General features: G+C 44.2%; 9 protein-coding genes across 9 annotated transcripts; 5 read left to right on the forward strand and 4 right to left on the reverse strand.

The window, feature by feature from the left end:
* Positions 1-575: 575 nt before the first annotated feature.
* FOBCDRAFT_238439 (uncharacterized protein) lies at positions 576-2,212 on the forward strand (the record flags this gene model as incomplete). The annotated part of the gene is made up of 3 exons (XM_031177860.3): positions 576-1,009; positions 1,069-1,786; positions 2,207-2,212. The coding sequence occupies 3 exons, from the start codon at positions 576-578 to the stop codon at positions 2,210-2,212; spliced, it is 1,158 nt and encodes a 385-aa protein (XP_031048993.3).
* A 580-nt stretch (positions 2,213-2,792) lies between these two features.
* On the reverse strand, positions 2,793-3,577 carry FOBCDRAFT_179668 (uncharacterized protein). Its single transcript, XM_059608557.1, has one exon. The coding sequence runs from the start codon at positions 3,521-3,523 to the stop codon at positions 2,999-3,001; it is 525 nt and encodes a 174-aa protein (XP_059467015.1). The 5' UTR covers positions 3,524-3,577; the 3' UTR covers positions 2,793-2,998.
* Positions 3,578-4,768: 1,191 nt separating this feature from the next.
* Positions 4,769-5,584, forward strand: FOBCDRAFT_129473 (uncharacterized protein; the record flags this gene model as incomplete). The annotated part of the gene is made up of 1 exon (XM_031177862.2): positions 4,769-5,584. The coding sequence occupies one exon, from the start codon at positions 4,769-4,771 to the stop codon at positions 5,582-5,584; it is 816 nt and encodes a 271-aa protein (XP_031048995.2).
* An 852-nt stretch (positions 5,585-6,436) lies between these two features.
* On the reverse strand, positions 6,437-7,168 carry FOBCDRAFT_249222 (uncharacterized protein; the record flags this gene model as incomplete). Its single annotated transcript, XM_059610876.1, has 4 exons — positions 6,935-7,168; positions 6,705-6,871; positions 6,502-6,645; positions 6,437-6,471 (listed from the first exon to the last, which is right to left on the reverse strand). Exons 1-4 carry the CDS (start codon positions 7,117-7,119, stop codon positions 6,437-6,439), a joined length of 531 nt encoding a protein of 176 aa, XP_059464580.1. The 5' UTR covers positions 7,120-7,168.
* Positions 7,169-7,359: 191 nt separating this feature from the next.
* On the reverse strand, positions 7,360-9,869 carry FOBCDRAFT_238443 (uncharacterized protein; the record flags this gene model as incomplete). Its single annotated transcript, XM_059610211.1, has 11 exons — positions 7,360-7,416; positions 7,446-7,587; positions 7,618-7,676; positions 7,722-7,931; positions 7,977-8,124; positions 8,239-8,396; positions 8,427-8,820; positions 8,939-9,168; positions 9,232-9,526; positions 9,580-9,737; positions 9,813-9,869. 11 exons carry the CDS (start codon positions 9,867-9,869, stop codon positions 7,360-7,362), a joined length of 1,908 nt encoding a protein of 635 aa, XP_059464581.1.
* An 810-nt stretch (positions 9,870-10,679) lies between these two features.
* Positions 10,680-11,527, forward strand: FOBCDRAFT_129775 (uncharacterized protein; the record flags this gene model as incomplete). Its single annotated transcript, XM_054704026.1, has 3 exons — positions 10,680-11,081; positions 11,138-11,344; positions 11,402-11,527. 3 exons carry the CDS (start codon positions 10,680-10,682, stop codon positions 11,525-11,527), a joined length of 735 nt encoding a protein of 244 aa, XP_054560001.1.
* A 1,171-nt stretch (positions 11,528-12,698) lies between these two features.
* FOBCDRAFT_290959 (S-adenosyl-L-methionine-dependent methyltransferase) lies at positions 12,699-14,131 on the reverse strand (the record flags this gene model as incomplete). Its single annotated transcript, XM_031177867.3, has 9 exons — positions 12,699-12,733; positions 12,783-13,202; positions 13,253-13,390; positions 13,442-13,479; positions 13,541-13,695; positions 13,747-13,788; positions 13,855-13,945; positions 14,006-14,038; positions 14,087-14,131. The coding sequence occupies 9 exons, from the start codon at positions 14,129-14,131 to the stop codon at positions 12,706-12,708; spliced, it is 990 nt and encodes a 329-aa protein (XP_031049000.2). The 3' UTR covers positions 12,699-12,705.
* Positions 14,132-15,454: 1,323 nt separating this feature from the next.
* Positions 15,455-17,368, forward strand: FOBCDRAFT_238446 (uncharacterized protein; the record flags this gene model as incomplete). Its single annotated transcript, XM_059610212.1, has 3 exons — positions 15,455-15,606; positions 15,642-15,942; positions 16,142-17,368. 3 exons carry the CDS (start codon positions 15,455-15,457, stop codon positions 17,366-17,368), a joined length of 1,680 nt encoding a protein of 559 aa, XP_059467016.1.
* Positions 17,369-18,884: 1,516 nt separating this feature from the next.
* FOBCDRAFT_199450 (pectin lyase fold/virulence factor) lies at positions 18,885-20,134 on the forward strand (the record flags this gene model as incomplete). Its single annotated transcript, XM_054704027.1, has 2 exons — positions 18,885-18,969; positions 19,017-20,134. The coding sequence occupies 2 exons, from the start codon at positions 18,885-18,887 to the stop codon at positions 20,132-20,134; spliced, it is 1,203 nt and encodes a 400-aa protein (XP_054560002.1).
* Between the last annotated feature and the right edge of the window lie 730 nt (positions 20,135-20,864).

Consider the following 20,864-nt stretch of genomic DNA (forward strand, 5'->3'; position numbering starts at 1 on the left):
CTGTTAACTATACATGCAAGAATTGAGGAACTCAGGGCATTGTTATTAACGGGAGGCTCGTCTGACATTGCAATTCAAACTGTACCCGCTTTCACATTCATGCTAGAAATAGAATACTCTTTTTTCTCCTGCCTTGTTTTCTAAAACCCTCCGACATCCATTCTAAAAGCCTTCTTCATTTGCTGCACTTCTCATTGAACACTACTTATCTTCATAGCCCCAGCCAAAATTTGGCTGAGTAGCTGCATCATCATGACACCTCACCCCACCTTAATATCATAAGCCATTCTTAGACTGAGCTACTTCAGTGGCTATGCGGTTCGGTCGCCAAAGCCACACCAGTTCCAGACCTCCATCTTGTCAGCTGCTTGGGAACGGTCTGGTTGCGTTATGCGTCCAGCTTTCGTAAGGGGGCCTCAATCCTCAGTCCCGTCTGTAAATGCGTATATGCCGCCATTGTTGAGCTCAGAGACCGAGGACGTGTAAAGCCTCATCTTGAGTATAATTTTTATGTTTTTGTGAACCAGGGACTACCGACGGTTTGTTTCCAAGATCTGTTCATCCACACCGTCACCATGAGCAGGCTACAAAGTTCTGCCATAGTCCTCCTCTTGTGGACTATTCAGGGCTCGCAGGGACGAGTCATTTCCGAGCCTACACAACGGTTATATGCCCCGAGTCATGACCGACTACCTGCCCAAACCAACATGATGGAGATTCCTCTGCCGCTGCATGTAGTAAAACGCCAAATAACCAGTTCATCAGACGACGTGCTCACCGTCACGATAGCCCCAGATGAAACATGTGGTTGGTTGTCAGGGCGTGCAGGTGTCCCAATCACCTGCGAAAACCATCAACCCTGCATGTGGATGAAGTCAATAGCATTGATATGCGGCCCTCTGAACGACTATAAGAAATGGGAGTATCACCTTATGTGTTATGAGCGGGCGGAGGCATTGAACACTGATATTTGCAACGACCTTTGCGTTAGTGGTCACACTCTTCGCTGGTAAGATGAATATCTCTCCAACCTTATGGAATTTAACTCTAACCGGCACTGCACTCTAGCACTGAAGAATCAGCTGCTTATTGCCGAACCTATGCCTACCCAGACGGAGTCCAAGACTATAGATGTGTGTCGACACCCGAGACCCGAGCTTCGAGCGTATTCTTTACCTACAAGGATCAGAAAGATGCAGGCTTGGTTACTGCAACCTACAACAACGCCGACTCACAAGTCGTATCGACAGAATTTGTTTCTTCTACCACATCAGCATCCTCCTCCAACGCCGCCCCGTCTTCATCCTCCACTACTCCTCCGTCTCCGTCTCCGCCGCCGTCCAGCCATAATAATATCGGAGCCATTATCGGCGCTGCAATTGGCGGCTTTGTAGCACTTTCGGTTGTATCTTTGGCAATCTTCTGGTTTGTTCGACGGTCAAAGCAGGATGCTGCTCAACAGGTTACTCCAATGGAACAAACACAATTAAATGGTACACCGCTATACATGAACGCCAGAAAGCCGGACTCAGGCCCAGGCCCAGGTTCCTCGGTGCAGTCCGAATGGAGAAGTTCCATGATAACTGTGCCAATCTTTGCTGGCGATTCCGCCTCTCCGCAAGGTTGGATGAATGAGTCAGGCTCACCTGGTGGTCAGAGTTCGGCATCTCAAGGCGTATCGCAGATTATACCGCAGCCTGTGCCTTATGAAATGAGCGGAGATTCTCTTCAAACTGAGGGACAAAGTAACATGCGAGACCCTACTCGCTCTCAGGTCTATGAAATGGTTGGAGACTCTCCTCACTCTTGGATACCTTAGCTAGACTTTATGAAAAGTTATAAAAGGAAATTTAAAAAAGAATTTAACTTCTGCCTCGACATGGAATTAAATCGTGAACTTTATTATAACTATATATATAAGGAATTAGTTAGTATTTAATTAATGAATATACTTATCTCTAGTAATACCGTAAGTATAAATAATTCTATAAAATAGATATATTATATTATATTCTTAGCCTACTAATATAAGTAATAGTCTTAATATTTTAAAGTTTTAGGTTATTTTTATTCCCTAATACTATTCCCTGTATTATTCAGTAGTTAATAAATTAATTTTAATAAGAACTAAAAGGATATTAATATAATATAAGGCAGCTAATAAACTAAATCTAAGGTAGTTAATAAACTCTAGTTTATTTATAAGATATAATATATATTTTATAAGAACTTATAAGTCTATAAACTTTAATTATAAAATTAAAGTAAAATAGTTTTTTTCTTAAGTAAATATTCCAAATATAATTAATTATTAAATTATTAAATTTAATATATATTTGCTAATAGTAATAACTTATATATAATATTTAATTAAAAGCTTATATTAATTGTTATATAAAAGTATAATTATTATATTATTAATAAAGAAAATAAGTTTATATTAAAACTAAGTAAAAAGAATTTAAGTTATTATATAATTAAAAAATCCTCTTCCTTTATTTTTACTTATGTTATTATAAATATTATTATTAATTCTTAAGTTAATATATAAAAATATTTTAATTATATAAATAATTTATACTTTTTATATTATAAGTTTTATACGTATATAATTACTAAATAATAAATATAAGTATATCTTTATGTAAACTATATATACTTATAAAACAGAAAATTAAAGTTAAGTTATATTATTATAATATAAAGAAAAAAGCACTTATATTAATCTACCTTATATACTTTTTACTAATTATAATAAGGCTTATGCCTCTTTCTTAAAGTAAACTATAAGCCTTAACCCTAACCCTAAATGCTAAAGCCTAAATATAGAGCTAATAATTAAATAGCATAAAGAAGCAGCTGAACTTGAGTTTGGCCCGTATTTAGCCTTACACATGAGAATTACATCTTGGTATCACGACCCTTCCACACCGCCCTTCGAATGTCATTTGAATTGGCACGTCCTTCCACCAGAAGAGTGACAACTAATGCAGTTGGTTCACCCTACCACAATTTCTCCAGCCGCTTGCTTTGCACCGCACTGACGACAAAATCTATCTGTTTCTTGACAACCGAAGCCGCACTGGGTACAGTAGTGAATCCGAGATCCTGGCACTGGACCCTGGACTGGACCCCTCTGAGGTCCCACCTGGTATGCAGGTGCTGGTTGAATGGTGGTGTTTCCGTCGTTGATTGGGTTGAACACTCCCAAATCCCGGGTTTGGGCTTGCATCATGGGATAGGCCTCATCATATCGCGGCTGAGGCGGTATCATCGTAGCGGCGCTCTGCTGAGCAGCTTGTTCCTGTAATGCAGCCTTTTTCATGGCTTCATCGACGGCACGCTGTGTTCGTAGTTCTTGCTCTTCTTCTTCTCTCCTCCGAAGATCGACCTCACGTTCTATCTCGCGATCACGCTCACTGGCCATAAGCTCCTGGTTTCGTACCTCATGCTTGGCGGCTGCTCGTGATGCACCGTAAACAACAGCGGCACCAAGAATAGGCCTTCGTCGACGTCCGAACATCTTGGTCTCTGCAGTTGGATGGTGGTGATGCGTATTTGGGATCGGTAAAAATTGTTTAATATTCACAGCGTTGGAGAACTTAGTCTCAGCGAGTGTGCGTGAAGCCTTTTAATAAGAGTCAAGGGGCTGTGTCAATACCCATGTGCTCTGTATCTAGTATGCACCAGCGATTTGATTATAGCTTTCACTCACCAGAGTTCCATTCCCTGACCTTGTTATGAAGACACAAGCCAAAGTTACTTTACTGAATAAAAACGGCAACTCGTGCGGCGTTGCTCTGATAATCGTGTTGTTCCCTTAGATGTTACGACTTTAGGTTTACACTATTCAACAATGACGCGTACCAGCAACTTCGTATCTCTTTGATGCCCCGGCTGTGTATTTTACACCCCTGCATCGCTAGATACTTAGGTTCTTTAGTATTATATTAGAGATTGAAAGTATTGAACCATGTGATAGCGTATGATTGGGGTAAGGGACTGGAGGGGCGGGTAATACACAGCCGGGGCGTCAGGGAGACAGAGACTTCTTTTCCAGAGTATTGGTAAGTAACAGATCTTGGTCCGTCACTCCCCGTGTCATTTGGGAAAACCTCAAGCAGCCTTGAGAGAAGCTGCTAATGCTGAAAGTGATAGCTAGAGCACGTCCAAGTGACGAGGTGGTTTTGGAGTGCTCTTCCCCGCATCTGGGACACGTCAAAATGATAAGATGGCTTCAAAGGCTATTCCCAGTATCTGTCACACCATTGGTCCAGGTGTAGTTACTCCACTAAAATTGTAGACTTAGGCTTCAGCTACTCTCAGGTTTCCTTGCATATAAGCAGCAACATACCGATATGTTGTTACATCCACTAGACGCGCCTGACCCACCACCACTTACGTCTATTTACACTGTTTAAAGTTCCCACGCGAGATTTATTTGTCTTTAGCATAAGCCCTTTTAACTCCTCGTAGCGCTTATTATACTCTCGAACTGACGGTATGCTAGGACAAAGGGTTCAACTAATCGCCAATTGCTAGTCACACGCCTATAGAAAGTAGAAGGTTGTTAGTACTTTCAAATTCTTGATCATAACGAGCTGATGTAGTTGGTCACGAGCTGAATCCTTAGGTCTCTAATGAAAAGATAAGAACAATGTTCCATATTCGATTGGGGGCTAATCCGTTATTCAAAATCTACATCACCAGCCCAGTGTCTTTTGAGATTACTGTATAAGCTCCGGAAACATCTTCAAACTACAATAACATGGCTCCTCTCTACAGGAAGGCACTTATCATTGGTGCTACTTCAGGTATCGGAGCGGCCCTTGCGTCTAAGCTTGTCGCGACCGGCACCAGGGTTGTGGTCGTAGGTCGCCGGCGAACTCGCCTAGAGTCTTTCGTGAAAACACACGGATCAGACGTTTCAAGTGCCTTTGAGTTCGACGTAACGAACCTGAATGGCATCAAAGCGTTTGCAAATACTGTCATCCAATCTAATCCAGATCTCGACTGTATTATCATCTGCTCAGGTGTCCAGCGCGGCTTCAACTTCTCTGAGCCAGAGACAGTAAATCTTTCACTTCTCGGGGAAGAACTTACGACAAACTATACTTCTGTTGTTCACCTTACAGCAGCATTCTTGCCCCATCTCCAGAAAGAGCTGCATGGTAGTATTGTATATATCAATGCTACTTTGGGACTGATCCCAGCTATGAGCCGGACACCAAACTATAATGCTTCTAAAGCTGCCCTTCACGCCTTTGTTATGGACATACGCTACCAGCTCCGCGATAGTGGGTGTCCTTTACATATTGTTGAAGTGTTTCCTCCTGCAGTGCAAACCGAGCTGCATGACGAAAGGCATCAGCCAGATCTAGTTCATGGAATGGAAATAGGCATGCCATTAGCTGAATTTATTGAGCAAATGTATGATGGCCTGGCCAAGGGCAGTGATCAATTTGCTATTGGCCTGGGAGAAGACCTCTTTAAAGAAGGAGGATGGGAGTTTCAGCGCGGGCAAATGTGTGACGAAGCAAGAGAGTTGTTGAATTATGCGTTGGTGGATTATTTACGCACCTAAATAAATAATTGGCATCGTAGACTACATAAAGAAACCATAATTGAAAGTTTCTGCCGGTTATTTATAGTCGACCAAGAATTATTTATTATATCCATTCGCCTATTTACTGGGAGGACCTGAAGACTAACCATGAGATCCCTCGCCAGGCGAAACAGGGCTCTTACTACTACCTGCATACAGGGGCAGCTCAGTAACACCCTGCATACTCACATGATACTTAACAGGAAGCTCAATCGGGGATAGTCGAGGTAGAGAGACTGACTGTTGAGCAGAGCCTTAGCCTAAGGCCTAGTACTACAGTCCAACCAGGTCACTATGAGAGTCGTAGCCAATTAAAGTTCACTGAACAGAAGGTACCCCGTATAAAACCTAAATTATGCGGTGGTAGAAGTACCAACAGGTCTCATTATTGCAAATCGGCACATCACATATCTTACACTCGTACCTAGTTTGCCGGCTATGATGCCTTCCTCTTGCGTTGCTGCTGATTTCAGCGAAAGCATGCCTATTTGGGCCTTTTGACCTCATCTGCCCTTGTCGAAAGCCCTGACAAGCTAGGCGCCTTGAATAACGGCCACGATAGACATGGTTGACGTTCCTGTCTATGTGTTTGAATTTAGCTGTGAAAGGTTGGAAATTGAAGCTTTTGGCACTCCGCTCGTACTACTGTGATGATAGGGATACGGTGGGGCGGGGTACGAATTAGAGCCTCTTGAACTCTTGAGAGATATTGATTTAATTTACCACACGTTATAGGGGATAGACTTGAATTTTGAACCGGGGGCTGGCCACTTATTTCCTCAGTGCCCAATGACCTGCAAGCTGTATCCCCCAGTGTCATGCACCTAACACTTAGCGCCTCCTATCGGGGGTCTGAGGGACCGTGACTATGAAGGTCTTATTATGACTCTACTTACTCGGCAAGCGAAAGATAGCATAGGATAAGGCATTGTCACTAACGAGAGCTCCAATTGACCTGCTCCCCTTGTCATGACCATCTTGGAGGTCCTTAGGCACTGAGGAGATAAACCATTCTGCAGTCGACTCGCGCCCGTAAAATGCTAATATTCAGGCATACAATCTTCCATTCCATCTCACCCTTTCCCTCCACTCAACTCACCATGTACCTGCAGTTGCTTAGACGCCCTTAGTGCTAGACCTTCTTCTGCGATGGCGACATGCCAATCTCCGTAGACGAAGCAGCCTTCAAGTCCGCATCCGATGGAGCTCTTCTTCCCTTCGAGGAGGACATGTACGACAGAGCGACGACAACGAGCAGCCCTGCGCCTGCAATCGAACGCCTGCATCTCTTGTTAGCAGATGTCACATCTGAGGCGGATTAAACTGTACCAGTTTCGGTTGAGGGTCTCACGGAAGCCAGGGTTGGGTGGTGGGGTTTGCTGACTTCCGGGACCGCCGATGTCGCCATCGCTGCTGACGCCGGATTGCTGTCGGACCTGGAGAACTGGGGCCGCTCTGGTAACGGGACGGATACCGCAGCGGAGTAAGTTAACAGAGGCTCGAGGGACGGCCATGTTGAAATTGGGAGTTTCTGAACCGACTCGATTGAGACCAGAAGATGCGTAGGAAATGAAGGATATTAGATTTGATCGAGTTTCTGGAGAGCCTATTATTTGGCCTTCCCATCGAGATCATGTGGATTACCTCGGATGATTCATCCTATGATGCCCAGATGACGTCCGCTTCCCCCGCAAACTCATCCATTGTGAGTGGCTCGTCCCTCTTGCTTCATGTCTGCCTTTGGCTCGCGACCTCTACGTTTCTGCCTCATCTGCACTGCCACTGGCGTCAGAGTCATCCTCAGTAGCAAACTCAACTTAAACCCATATGTGCCGCGCACGACTCCAAGCACCAATTCCCCTGCCCCACCTTCTATCATAACATTGAACACCTTGGCAGCAGCCAGCATCAGGAAATCCTCCTTTCCCTCTTGTTCATCGCTTGCAGCCATGAATATGTAACTTGTAGCAAACGGTAGTTCGCTCTCTTTCTCGATGTAAGTGGTAGTTTACAGCTGCTTCAAGGTGAAATCACAGGCCTCTTTGACATGACGCAGGAACTTCCAACACCACTGATGCATGAGCAATTATGGGAATGAAAACTCCAAGGTTTCCACTCCCAAGGCCAAAACTAGAGATCTCAAAAGCTCTCCTGGAGGCCACTGGACTCCAGTCATCTTCTTACACTGTTTCGGTTGGCGCTTCTTCCTCAGCTCGTCTCGATCATCGATTAGAGTAAGCATGAGAATGCTGTTTTTCTCTGATCCTTTTTCCTGGAACCTACTGCGCGAGGTGATCTGCTCAACATGCTGGGGCGACAGGTCAATCTGACCTGACGCTCATACATATATTTCAAAAAACATGCATAATACTGGAGCGCCATCCTTAATGCCACATGGCCCGGCACGAGAGGCCAGGTCGTGGTGTCTCCCAGGCCTCTGTAGTAGCCGGTCTCCACCAGCAGCAAAAGCTGAAGCAGAGTAGCCTATTTGCAGAAGAAAGTGATTCAGGTAGCTGTGCCTATTTTCTGGATGTTTACCAACGAATAAGTTAGATTTACCAAGCAAGGTTTAGATAGCGTCCATATCTGTCCAATGTTCGTTGAGAAGGCCTCCATTTCGAAAGGCATCATACAGATGTGCAGAGTACGTAATTGAGCCCCAGGCGTTCGTGATGGCAATACCAAAAGTACACATCTTAGCTCGAAAGTGGTATAACATAAGCCCGCAGAGTATAGGGGAGTGAACAAGTATACGGTCTCTTTCGGATTTCATGGCTAGGCTCCCAACCCCCTGCGAGACTCTTTGGTTGGCAAGACAGACTAGATCCTGAGCGAACCATTGTAAGGACTGGTTAAACTCGCAGAGAGCGCCCTCATTCGAAGCAGGCCAGTTTTCAATTTTCAAATTCCCGTGAAAGTCGATATGGCTGCTGAGCTCACTGTCCATCGTAGTGGTGTGCTTGAGTAGACTGTCTAGTGCACTGGATATGTGATCTCTGATAATGTGATGAACGTCTGAGAGGAATTGGGAGGCGTAGACAAGGTGAAACGGAATGTTTCCATTCATATCCAACTCCCGGATTCCTCGAATGAACTCGTCTTCAACCGGATAGTTAGGAGCGAGCCGAGCGAGCGTGACGGCCTCGGTGAAGAATTCTGATAGGAAGATCTGATCCTCCTTGAACTTGGCTGGGCCTTTCCTGGACGATCGATCACTCTGGGGATGTTACATTCCAAACATGCCTTCTTTGTAGATCGGCAAATGGTTTAGAGGTAAAATCCGAGCCAAACCACCAAGCAATAGACTGGCATTGGGTAGGTTTTATCTGCAACCTCATAATATCTTCATTTTCAACAGCTGGGCCCCATGCAACAATATCGTCCTCTGAAAGCCCATCCCGCCTGGCACAGACAAAAGAGAACTTCTCCAAAATAGTGCAGGCACTACCGTGATCCTTTATAATTGGGAGGATTTGGTCAGTAAGATTGCGTGCCAGATTGATCCCAGTATTTGTGGAAACAGCAGCGTTGGCGAGATCAAAATATCCATCTCGGTAATTGGACTAAATCCATTCGATGTAGGACCTAATCTGGTTGAGATCGTTCATCATGATTGTGAACGGTACTAGCGCATCTTCAAGCGATGTCTTAGGTTCGGCCTCGTAAATGGTGTCATCTCCCTGTGCGTTCTTGGGACGCTCGATATCAGTGAAATCTAGCAACTCTGGGGAGGGTTCGTAAATTTTGAGACCGCTGAAACGATTACCCAAGTCCTCAAAGGAGGAAAAAGATTTAGTTCCAGCAGGCATACGAGGCCTGAGGACATCTCTAGCCTTTTCCAGAATCCCGACGAAGACGTAATGAGTGGCATCCGATTTGGTGCTTGGTTTCATCCCATGGTCGATCAGTTGAGCGCCAAACCTGGCCCGCACGTATATGACTCGGTCGAGAGTTTCAACGAAGGAAGGGGGGACTGAGATGAGTGGTTCGAAGCGAGCATGAATTTAGCCAGAGGGATAAAGTCCTTGACAGCAATGACGTACTTCTGAATAGTGTGAGGAGTTGGGATGTAGGTTTTCTGTTCCTTAGCATCCCTTCTAGCCTTTCCTTTCAAGCGGCCTCTTCCCTTTGTCTAGATGCCGGTAGCTGTGAGTAAATCTGAAGGGTATCCGCAGGCCTTTGCTGTCGAAGCAAGCCAAGAAGCCACCGAGTCGGTGTCTTCCTTGTATTGCTGATAGGTGCTAAACAGGGAGCTGGGCAGCATCTTGACTTGGTGCCATAGCCGTAAGTTTATTTGCTGTTCCGATCCCGCTTACCCCGCTTAAAGCATGGATGAAGCAAGCTTGAGTAGGCTCTTATCGACTTCATCTTGTGGGACAAAGCAAATGACAGTAAATCTGAAAGAAATTTCTGGATTGAATCGAACAAAATGTTGCCGTACAGTCAGATTTGGTAAAGACTGAGAGAGCTAGAATGGACATGGAGATGCAATGAACTTCGGAGAGTGTAAGTCAGGTGATACCGGATGTACTGTATCTTATCTCGACCCGGTTGTCAAATGTGAGCGACACAGCCACGCCCGCTACAAGAGGATATTAACCAATCAAGCTGTTCTTCAAGGCTGACAGATTATTAGATTCTGTAATAAGCAAATTTTCTCCAGCGGGCTGTGACTTCCCTTGCTGGGAGCTACCTCGCTTAAGTCTGGCTGAGTGACCCCATTCTGCAACTTCGGCTACCCCAAATGGACTAGATTGGCTGACATGCACCAAAATGCAGTAAGCACATTGTAAGTAAAAGATAAAGCTTATCATTAGGGCTGATAGTAAGCTTACTTAAATTATCTAGATGTAAAATGATTGGCCATCCAAGGGACCAAGACCTAAGGAGCGGTGTTGCCGAATTGCGGCTGACATGATCGGGATACCACCATACGAAAAATCGCAAAATTATCATTGACGTCGAATCCACCTGATCATCATGGCATAAGAAGATGACAGTCCCGCGCACATAAATCCACTTGAAGAGCCCAAAACCAAGCATGCTAAAATCAGAAACCTAATATTTAATCATCATGAACCTTAGTGTATCCTCTGGCTACGAGTCATACTCGTACCGGCTCGACCCTCATGACGAAGTCGACGATGGCTATGCTGCGAAGGCTTTTCGTCCGGTTTCCGATCAACAAGTTCTCCTCAGGAGGCGCCATGTGCGGAACAAGCGTCGGGAGACTTTTGATGCCGTCAGACTCTGCCTGCGCATTTTCATCCTTTTACTTGATCTTAGCATTCTGAGTTTACTTATTCATGGAGTTAATATTTGGGAGACAACATATACCTCTGTGGACAGAAACGAGGACGGCTGGACGAGAACTCAATGGGCTTCGGTCAAAATGCTCTCGACTTGGTTAATGCTAGTAATTGCAGCATTTGCATCCTTTATCCAGATGGTAGCTATAGCAACTCATCTCAGTTTTGTAAGTTTATTAAAAGACTACTTAAAGCCTATTGATAATATTCTAACATTAGATAGCCCCAATCATTACGCGATGGCTGGGTACATACCGGCGCCGTGCTGGCCAGCTCTGGTATTACAATTGCAGGCTGGGTTGCTGCAACTGTTTACTTGATTATTGATAAAGAAGTGCTTAGGAATAGCCACTGGGACCTATGGTCTTGGTCATGCCAGAACAGGGCCCAGCAGAGCTATATTTCCTGGGCAAGTCTATGCACAGAAATAGTAAGATATTCCTCTGACTCTTGTGTATTTAATAATTACTAATAACTACTATTATAGTCTTATACGTTTATTGCTGGTCTGGTTGTTATAGTCTTGGAAATTATTGGCCTAGCTTTATTTATCATTTCGCTGAGAGGGGTATATATTGTTGGAAGGTACAGCAGGGCTAGCACAGTTTATTAGTAGTCAATTGTTTAATGGGATCTAATCACGCTGGTGGCTTTTGTCGGAAGTAAACCTCATTTAATCTATGATATGCAGAATTTAATACGACACTGACTTCGAATTATGAGACGCAGAGATTAGCTGGTAGCACCTAGTGATTTTATGTAATATAATATTTTTAAGTTAAGCCCTACTACTATACAAACTACCATCAGAATCCCGCCGGGTGGTCTACTTTTCATCTGTGCCAACCCTGAATTCCTACTATACCAATAGCCCCATATCAAGCACTGCACTGATACACGATGTAATGGTCCGCGTCCTTTGGTATTGGGTCCTGATACACATTACCATCACTTCTGGGACAATATGATGGAATAACTTTCGATCCTCTAGGTGTTCCAGTAAGTACTCCATACCTGTCATCACCTCCCAAAGCCGTCCGTTGCCTCCCTCGCTACCCCAGCCCTGCGTTCTCATAGTCTGCAGATAGAATGGCTCAAGGATATGTTTGATTTCTGCCAAGAGTCTCCAGTCATCCCCCTTCAACATGTCGGCCTCCGGCAGCCATTTCTCCACTTCTGGATGAACCAAGAACGCCCTAATGTCTACCTGCTTGACGAGCGCTCGAGAGATCTGAGATACGTGGTGTTCCATCTCGTGTCGTTGTTTATGATGACCTCTAGCTCTGCCGTCGACTTGCCTGCCAAGAGGTATTCTTTTGCTTTGTTATTCTCGCGCAAGATCTTCTTAAAGAGCTCGCTCCTCTAAGGAGATAACCTGATAAACTTGACAACATTATGGAGCTTTCCCACCGGGCCTTTCTTTCTCTAGTATCATAAATCATCCTTATAGCAACCAAAGAAGTTAAAGACCTAAGATTTAGCCTGATGGATCTTGACATTGTTGATTAGACCATTGCTAAGTGGGACTCTGATCACAACAGCGAGTCCGCGATTACAATAGAATTTACTAGTAGAAGAGATACAAATCAGGGTACCAATAAATCCAAGCTATTGAGCACCTCTTTTAAGCCTATATCATGTAGCCTCAGGGCTATATATTAGCAGAGTAATAAAGCTAGTAAGATGAGAATTACCAGCTCGCTGTCCACCGTTATGAAACAAGGTTTCTCTAGTCCTCCTTGATGTTTTCCAACCCTATTGCTAATAACATGATGGGATACCCCCTCATCCTCAAGGCTTTCTTCCATAAACGGAGCAGCTATCGGCTGATTAGTTGATATAACTAGTGGATAACCATATGTACTTACATTGGCCAATACCCATGTATCTTTGGGTTGTTAAGATCTTTTCTCACACTTGACAGAAAAATATGGACCTCTTCAACGGACCAACCATGGGCTCTCGTAAATGGTGCTATAGTCAATGAATCCAGAGCGATGGCAATATTCTGGTTATTCCATACTCCAAGCTCTTTGTACTTCTTATCCTTTGGCCAGTGGTTTGTCGGCCATTTGAAACGCATGTCGACAATTTCGGTAAACCCTGCTTCGGCCATCATGTCTTTGAACTCGTCAATCTTTTTGTAAGCTTGTTGCAGCTTGACGGAGGCCTCGTTCAATAGATTACTCCACTTCATGATTGCACTGTCGTCGCCAAGCGTGCCGTCGTCAGACTTCATCATCACGTCGATCTCTTGGATCTCGACATAGCCCCCAGGAGCGAGGTTTCTGAGGTTCTTAGACTATAGAGAATACTAGGAGGTACTGGTTAAACTTACTGGTAGATCTTGTTCAAGTACTCTGGCCAATTGGGGATACTGAAATTCATCATCCTGCTATGTATATAATCGAAGGGCTCAGAAAAGTCCCATTGCTCGTGAATGTCATCAATAAGGAACCGAACATTGGGCGGAACGCTAGCTAATATTAGCATCGATAAAGAGAAATGATAGTTATTCAAAGCTGACAAACTGGGCTGGATAGGAGATAGATCGACGCCGGTAACCTAAAAGTATCAGCTTCTAATCCTCGCTTTGAGCTTTTGATCCTTGGTTAACTGATCCTACCTCGGCTTCGGGATGATCATCACCAAAGTCTATTGCCCATATTCCCGTTCCAGTTCCCAAGTCCAAGACGCGCTTGACCTTGGAATCAGGAAGGTTTGGAGGTGAAAGACCAAGTTTGTTATCAAAAGTGAGTAGGAATAAATTATGCTGCAAGTCTGGACATCTTTAGTATAAACGTTGCCGCTATACCGCAACCGGGACTGTACCTAGCCTGTCATTTTCACGCTCATCATTGGGAAGATGATATTCTTTGTGTAGGTAGTGTTAGCCATTGGACTTCGAGCTAGGAAAAAGAGTCGTTGACGGTAACTGACTTCCATCCTTGTATGCATGATATGTTCTTCCGTTTTCGTGACGAAAGTCGAGGATTGAGCTGCTCAAACTTGCTGTCGATGATGTCGCATCCTGCCACTATTTGTTAGCTCATTCTCTCCCCGCTACATAACAACCAGAGATAGATCTTACATCTCCAATTGATGAATCGCGGTCGTCTTGGACCTATATCAGATATCAGTCGAGGCACATGAACAAAATAAGGGATCTAACATCTTCGTCGGGTGCCACGATAGGCCCATCATCGTTTGCTGCCATTTTGTCGATTAGACTCTCTCGTCTTTGAGTAATGCGTCACGAGAGAAATATCGAGGCAACCAGATTTTAATACCGCAGCGAGATTTTTACCACGTGAATGATGGCCAATCAGACTTTCGAACGACTACATTGTTCTCTCTCATCTCAACCGATATGTAGCAAGGATATCGACCAACAACCAAGGCTGACAGTTTATCCGACACTTCCAGTTGGATGATCGATCTGACAGGCTCAGTCCATACCTCGCTTCGATGCGGAACGAGGGTAGTTCGACGGGGAAATAAACCGGACCAATAAGCAGCTCCCATCATTTGGCATTACCGTTGCACTACCCCACTTCAATCCCAGCTTTCCTAAGCCCGTAACGGATGGTGTGTTAGCATGTCTCCACTATGTTATGACCAACACAGACATCATGGAAGAACCAGAGACTCCACAACTCGACTTTTATTGTTTCAAATGATATAAAGAATACAAAAAGAATAAGATTTCGCCATTCCAGGTCCCGGATGAGTATTTGGGAGCATATCTGACACATGGCGATGTGTTCACATGCCCGGTTTGTGCAATGTGTAATCAAACGAATTACCATCGCAGTTGCCCACCAGAGAATGTTCAATTTGGTCTCGCAAATATTATTGTCAGATAGAAGTGAGCATCTGCACTTTCCAGAAACTGTAGTATTTTCGATGCCATCATCTACCCGTTTGTTGGGCAGATCTTTGATCCTGATCAGGATGGTGCATAACCGCCAAAGTCTGATTTGTTAGATAGTAAGAGCCGAAAGGACTGGTTTAATAACCGTGAAATTCACCAGAGTAATTTCTGCTGGCCTGATAGCTTCATTTAATCCCCACATCATGAGTAGTAGAATTCTTGAAAAAGAAATGAAGAAAAAAAAAAAAGCCGGTGACGGATAAACAAGTACACAGATGAATGATTGGTGGGTGTTGTTGGAACGTGGCATGGCTCGATACCAATCAATTGATAGGTTGCACTGCAGTCATCTCATCAGGTTTCTTAGCTATTGCTCTGGTCGGAACTATAAACTAGGCTCTGGGCTCTTAAAATCCTTGGTAAGTTACTTATCATGAAAAAAATAACTTTTCCTAACAAGTGCTCGAGTCGTTTCTCACCTGCCGTGGCCCAATATGAATCAATACACTGGGAAGCACCAGTATGAACCCCTTAGAGAAAGTTCTACCAAGAAATATAATATGCAGGGAACGAGGAGTATTCGCATTCTCTCACTACTACCGGGACTTTTTGATAATCCCATTCGATGCAAATTGACTGTAGAGCCAATCGAACAAGATCTTCAATATGACGCTTTGTCATACATGTGGGGGAATCCATCGGTCACTCAACCTATCACTGTCGACGACGACAAAACGTTCCCAGCAACTGTGTCACTCCAGACGGCGCTTCGCCATTTGCGATTGCAAGACGGAGTACGGCGTTTATGGGTTGATGCAGTATGTATAAATCAAAACGATAACAATGAACGCAGTCGTCAGGTTGCTTTGATGAAAGGGATTTACTCTAAGGCCGGAACTGTCAGAGTGTGGATCGACGTCAACCTGTCTCCGGATGATAGTGCTGTCCGAAAGCTACTTTCCCTTTCTTCCCGCTCCACAATGGATGATCTCGGAAACCATCCAGTATCCTGGGAGCCTCTTATCCCGTTATTCCAAAGCCCCTACTGGGACAGGCTCTGGATACAGCAAGAACTGCTTTTCGCAAAAAGACTAGAATTTCACTGTCGTGGAGTGAACATTCCTGGTAATAGCCTGATGAAATTCCAACACTTGGTCTTCCAAAAGTCGTCTCAGCCGGGGGCCTTTCGACACCCTCTCCGACTGGGCAACCTTCGGGAAGCAAGTATCTATCCGTGATTTCTGTTCACGAAATTTACTTGGTTGGAGGAAGATGTTGGAATGCAAGGTGCCAGTGGAACCACACAGTCTCGTACCAGATTATTCACTTCGAAAGCCACCTGCTGAATGGCAGCTTGATCCAAATAAGTGGGGTCCTGCGCTCAGCACGAGCCCAATATACATGCTAGGAGCACTAAGACATGTTCGAGATCTGAAGGTAACAGACCCAAAAGACAGAGTTCACGCTACACTTGGCCTTATGATCGACTATGAGGGCGACAATGAGGTTTGGAGCTATGAGGAAAGTCTTGCAGAAAAGTACACCCGCATCGCCTGGCTGCTCATTTTCAAATGCAACAGTCTCCGTTTTCTGGCTGACGTTAAGCTCACCGAAAAGCCTGACCCAACAGTGATTGGGTTGCCCTCCTGGGTACCAAATTGGAATCCCCCTGGGAATGCAGCTTTCTTCCACGCTTCCTTTCGCGCAGCAGGTGATATCCCTATGTTTCCTTATCCACTAGGAGGACACATGGAGGAGAGGATACTGAATGCACGGGGGTTTCAGTATGATTCAGTACAACAAACTTTAGGAACTAGAGATAACTCACGCATTCCACTTTCTCAACTGTTCACCTTTTCAACATCGGTCCTCGATTCTTGCGCAGATCTTTCTAGATATTTCGATGACCTTGCTTCGGCCCTTATCGAACCATCCCTCGCCAAGCTGCAGCTATCACAATCTTACTTCAGACAGACTGAAAAGATATTCTATCTTTACGTTCTTCACCACTATGCTTTCACTACTCCAGGGCTTCGCATTGCTGATATACTTCCCTACGAAGCAAACTTTTCTTCCCAATCGCGTGAAGATTGGGCCGGTTCAATAAAGGACTTACAGAGTTTTCATGACTTACTACCCTCGGATTTACGCATGCTTGATCTCACGAAACTATCGGACGTCATTCCGCAAAGTCTAGATCAATACCAACGCTTTGGGCATTTTATCACATTAATAAGCCAGACTCTAGGTTCCGGATGCCTCATGTCATCAACTTCTTTCCATCTTGGTATAATCGAACGTAAGGCGGCAGTTGAGGCAAGAGACGAGGTATGGATATTGTTTGGCTGTCCAATACCCATGATTCTTCGACGTGATGGATCTGCTTACGTCGTAGTATGTCCTACTTATGTTTGCAATATTATGGACGGGCAAGCTGTCGAAGGAATATACAGCCCTGACCAGTTCAATATGTGGCCTAAAGTGTTGCGTACGGATTATTTTGCGAAGCCATCAACCCACAAGAACTCTTATGTCTCAGGAGACGGCAAAGTCTATGTCAAAGTTATCAAATTGAGATAGAAGTCTTATATGTTATTGATGTAATATTGTTAAAATTAATGTGTTCCTTTTAATACGCTTCTCTAATTATTCGCGACCCCTAGTGCTTTTTATTAAAATTAATTCTATGTAGAATTTATTTATTTTATATTAAATAACCTAGGGTAGAATTAGTTTTTATGAGGAAATAGAATTTAATTTCTAGACCTGCTTAATAGGAGGTAGGGTTAAATATTATAAGGAGTAGATTTTATTTATATTAGGTATAGACTTTATTTAGGCTAGGGTTGATTAAATTGATAATAAAACATATAGTTAATAAGAAGATATAAATATGTATCATTTATAAAGTATATTAACTAATAAAAGCTATCTTTAGTAGTTTATAGAGATTCCCCTTTCTACCAAGACTAACTCATAAGGAGTATGTATTTAAAACTGCTTGAGGATACTTTATCTGCAATGCAATTAAAGTAGATCTTTTTTTGGCAAAGCTGTCTAGTGGCCTTTTGTATATAACCTTCTGTTTACCGGCAAATATGCTTCTAATAAAATATAAAGAAATCCAGAAAGGCGTGGGAGCTATAGGGTATTAAAAAGCAATAGGCTAAATTAAATCTCTTAAGAGCTAAACTATAAAATCCAAGTCATTAGATAGAAGATTAGTATAATATATAAGTGTTACGATTCGTGCCCGTAACAGTGCTGTAAGACTTCTATAAGGCAGCTGTAGCACACCCATAATTGCTTGCATAGCGATTATGGCCCGATCTTTTGCCCTGTGGTTTAACGGCTTGTGCAACCGCTACAATAAGTGAGAAGCCCTTTGCTGGGCTTACTTCTTTTAATTTCTCAAACTCGCAAGTAGTTCTACTTATAATATTATAAATATACGGAATATATAATAAGAGGCCAAGGCCCTGCTTCTTCTGTCTCTTAGTATATTCTTTTATTATTATAAAAGCCACTTACAGCAGATCAACTTTAATAAATACACTAGACTAAACTTAAAGGGTCTGAACTAATAGTAGGATGGTTAGGCTGTGCGGAGTACTGGGTTAGGGGCTAGTTAAGAGAGCATAGTCGAGGAGACAGTAGAAATTGGAGGCCATGATTGGTTAACTAAATCCGGACTGTTTCCTCCGTACTTTGTGTTTTTCAAAGCTAGTCATAGGGCCGTGTATTTGACATTACCCCCGATTTCTCCCCCCCTTCTTCGTCAATATGAATTCATAATGACTTGTTGCTCGCCCTTGACCGCCCTCACCCGCACACCACATCTAAGTAGTTAGGACAGGCTATAACGCTAGGGTTTCAGTTTATTTATAACGATGGGCGTCGGGTTCCTGGTTTGGGAAAATTAGCGGCTTTCCCTGGCATGGGTAAGTTGAGACTTGGGTACTTAAGTCTCCCTGCAGGCTCGTTGACTTTAATGGGTAGTCGAAGACGTCGTAATTATATAATCTCCTTCTGGACCTCACACCGCATCTGGTCCCGTTATAAACACATACTCGCTTCTATCCATTAACCGACCATTATGAAGATTACATCTGCCCTTACAGGCATCTTTTTCCTCGGCAGCGTTGCCGCTTCACCTCTCTCTGATGAAGAAGGGCTAGGAGGTCTGTATTTCTTTTAACCGTTTAAGCTATCCTACTAACTTCTGCAGCCCGGGATAAACCCAAGTGCTATTATAAAGATAAGCATTGCTGTAACTTTAAGGACGACTATACCCCCGAATATGGAAATAGCGGGCAATACGGCCATCGCCACACTATCTACGTCCGCCACGACGAGAGTATCCAGAAAGCTATCAACAAGGCCTCTCGCGGTGATACGATTGTCGTTGCCGCGGGTACCTACGCCGAGCAGCTTACCATCTCTAAAGACGGCATCAAGCTCATCGGCAAGGGCGCTGTCCTGGTTCCTCCCAAGAAGATTGTTGACAATATGTGCTCGGGCCTCAGTGGTCCCAAAACGGAGGCTGGCATCTGTGTGCAAGGAAAGGGCATCGAGCTGGACAAGTTCGTTATCGAGCACCGAAAGGTTCTGTCAGTAAAGAGGCCTGTTAAAGACGTTTCCATCATCGGCTTCGAGGTCCGCAAGTTCTCTGGTATCAACATTGCTGTCCTTGGTGCCATGAATACCCGTGTCAGCAAGAACATACTGGCTGACGGTGCCAAGTATGGTACTCTTACGGCTGGCTCGACCAAAACGGCAGTCGAGGGCAACAGGGTCTTACACACGGGCCTAGGAGTCAATGGGATTGGTATCTGCATGGATAATTTCTCTGATGTCCATGTGGAGAAGAACATGGTTACTGACTACGGCGTCGGTATCTGCGTCCAGACAAATGGGGCAGATGTACACCACAATATGGTCTCGCAGTCCTGCTTTGGAATCTTTGTCGATCCAGGTGTTACTGGCGCCAAAGTCCGTCACAATCATGTCGGTCCGATTAACCCTGCCTGCCAGATCGCCTGGGGAATTACCATTGACGGTGCGGCCGGTTCTAAAGTTAGCGATAACCTTGTTGAAGGACAAAAGAATAAGGGTACAGCTGTAGGGCTGGTGGTCATTGACGAGGAATGCAGCCCAACGAGTCCCCTATTCGGCTTGAGTTGCGTGACCCTTAAGCGCAAGTTTATCGCTTTAGATAACATCTTCCTCCGAAATACTTTCCGAGATAACGACTTAGATGTCTTCGTCAACACGACTAGCAAGAGTAACATCTTTAAGTGCGATTCTTGCAAGACCTCAAGCCCTAAGGGCTTATGCAAAAGATAAAGAATCATCAGTACTAGTTTGGGTATAACTTAATATAAACAGTTAACATACACAATAAGCATACTAAATCTTTATTGTCTGTCCCAATTTCACTGAAAGGTGATGTTCTATATCTCTTATTGGCTTATACCCCTGACCAGGATGTACCAGCATAACGAGACATACCATAACCCTGAAATCGCTGCGTTACATAGGCGAGTTACTAGCAAATAATATAATAAACACTCCAGCTTATTATTACATATCCTATTCTAACTCTTCTATGATAAATTGTCGGTGCCCCAAATTATTGTCTAGTATCTGTGGAGATATAACAGAGGGTCATTGTCGGTCGCGTCTTCATTCCCTCGCTTGGTCAATCTGATGCCAAGCATCATTAAATACTAGCAAGGAACGCAATAGCTGCTCCGAAACAACCCTTCTGGAGAGGTACGAGGAATCGGTTGGGTCGACCTGCTTTTCGCTCTTGAGTATACCTTGTGCCATTACGTAGGCTTTAAGGTCTGTTGCCTGGTTGCCACTATAGACACATCCAGGACCATGTGATCTTATTGAAATAAGGTTTGGTGTATCCTACGTCCTGCATATCGCCCCGTGTATACACGGAGAGGTTTTGGGCGGTAGTGGAAGTTTCCGACCGGAAACCCCATGCACCTAGAAAGTCTATTATGGAGGGGTTCGCATGTGATTTCACATGTGAACGGATTACAGAGGTCCAACCGGCCCAACC

This window comes from Fusarium oxysporum, chromosome III (genome assembly GCF_013085055.1).
Source record: "Fusarium oxysporum Fo47 chromosome III, complete sequence".
NCBI lineage: Eukaryota > Fungi > Ascomycota > Sordariomycetes > Hypocreales > Nectriaceae > Fusarium > Fusarium oxysporum.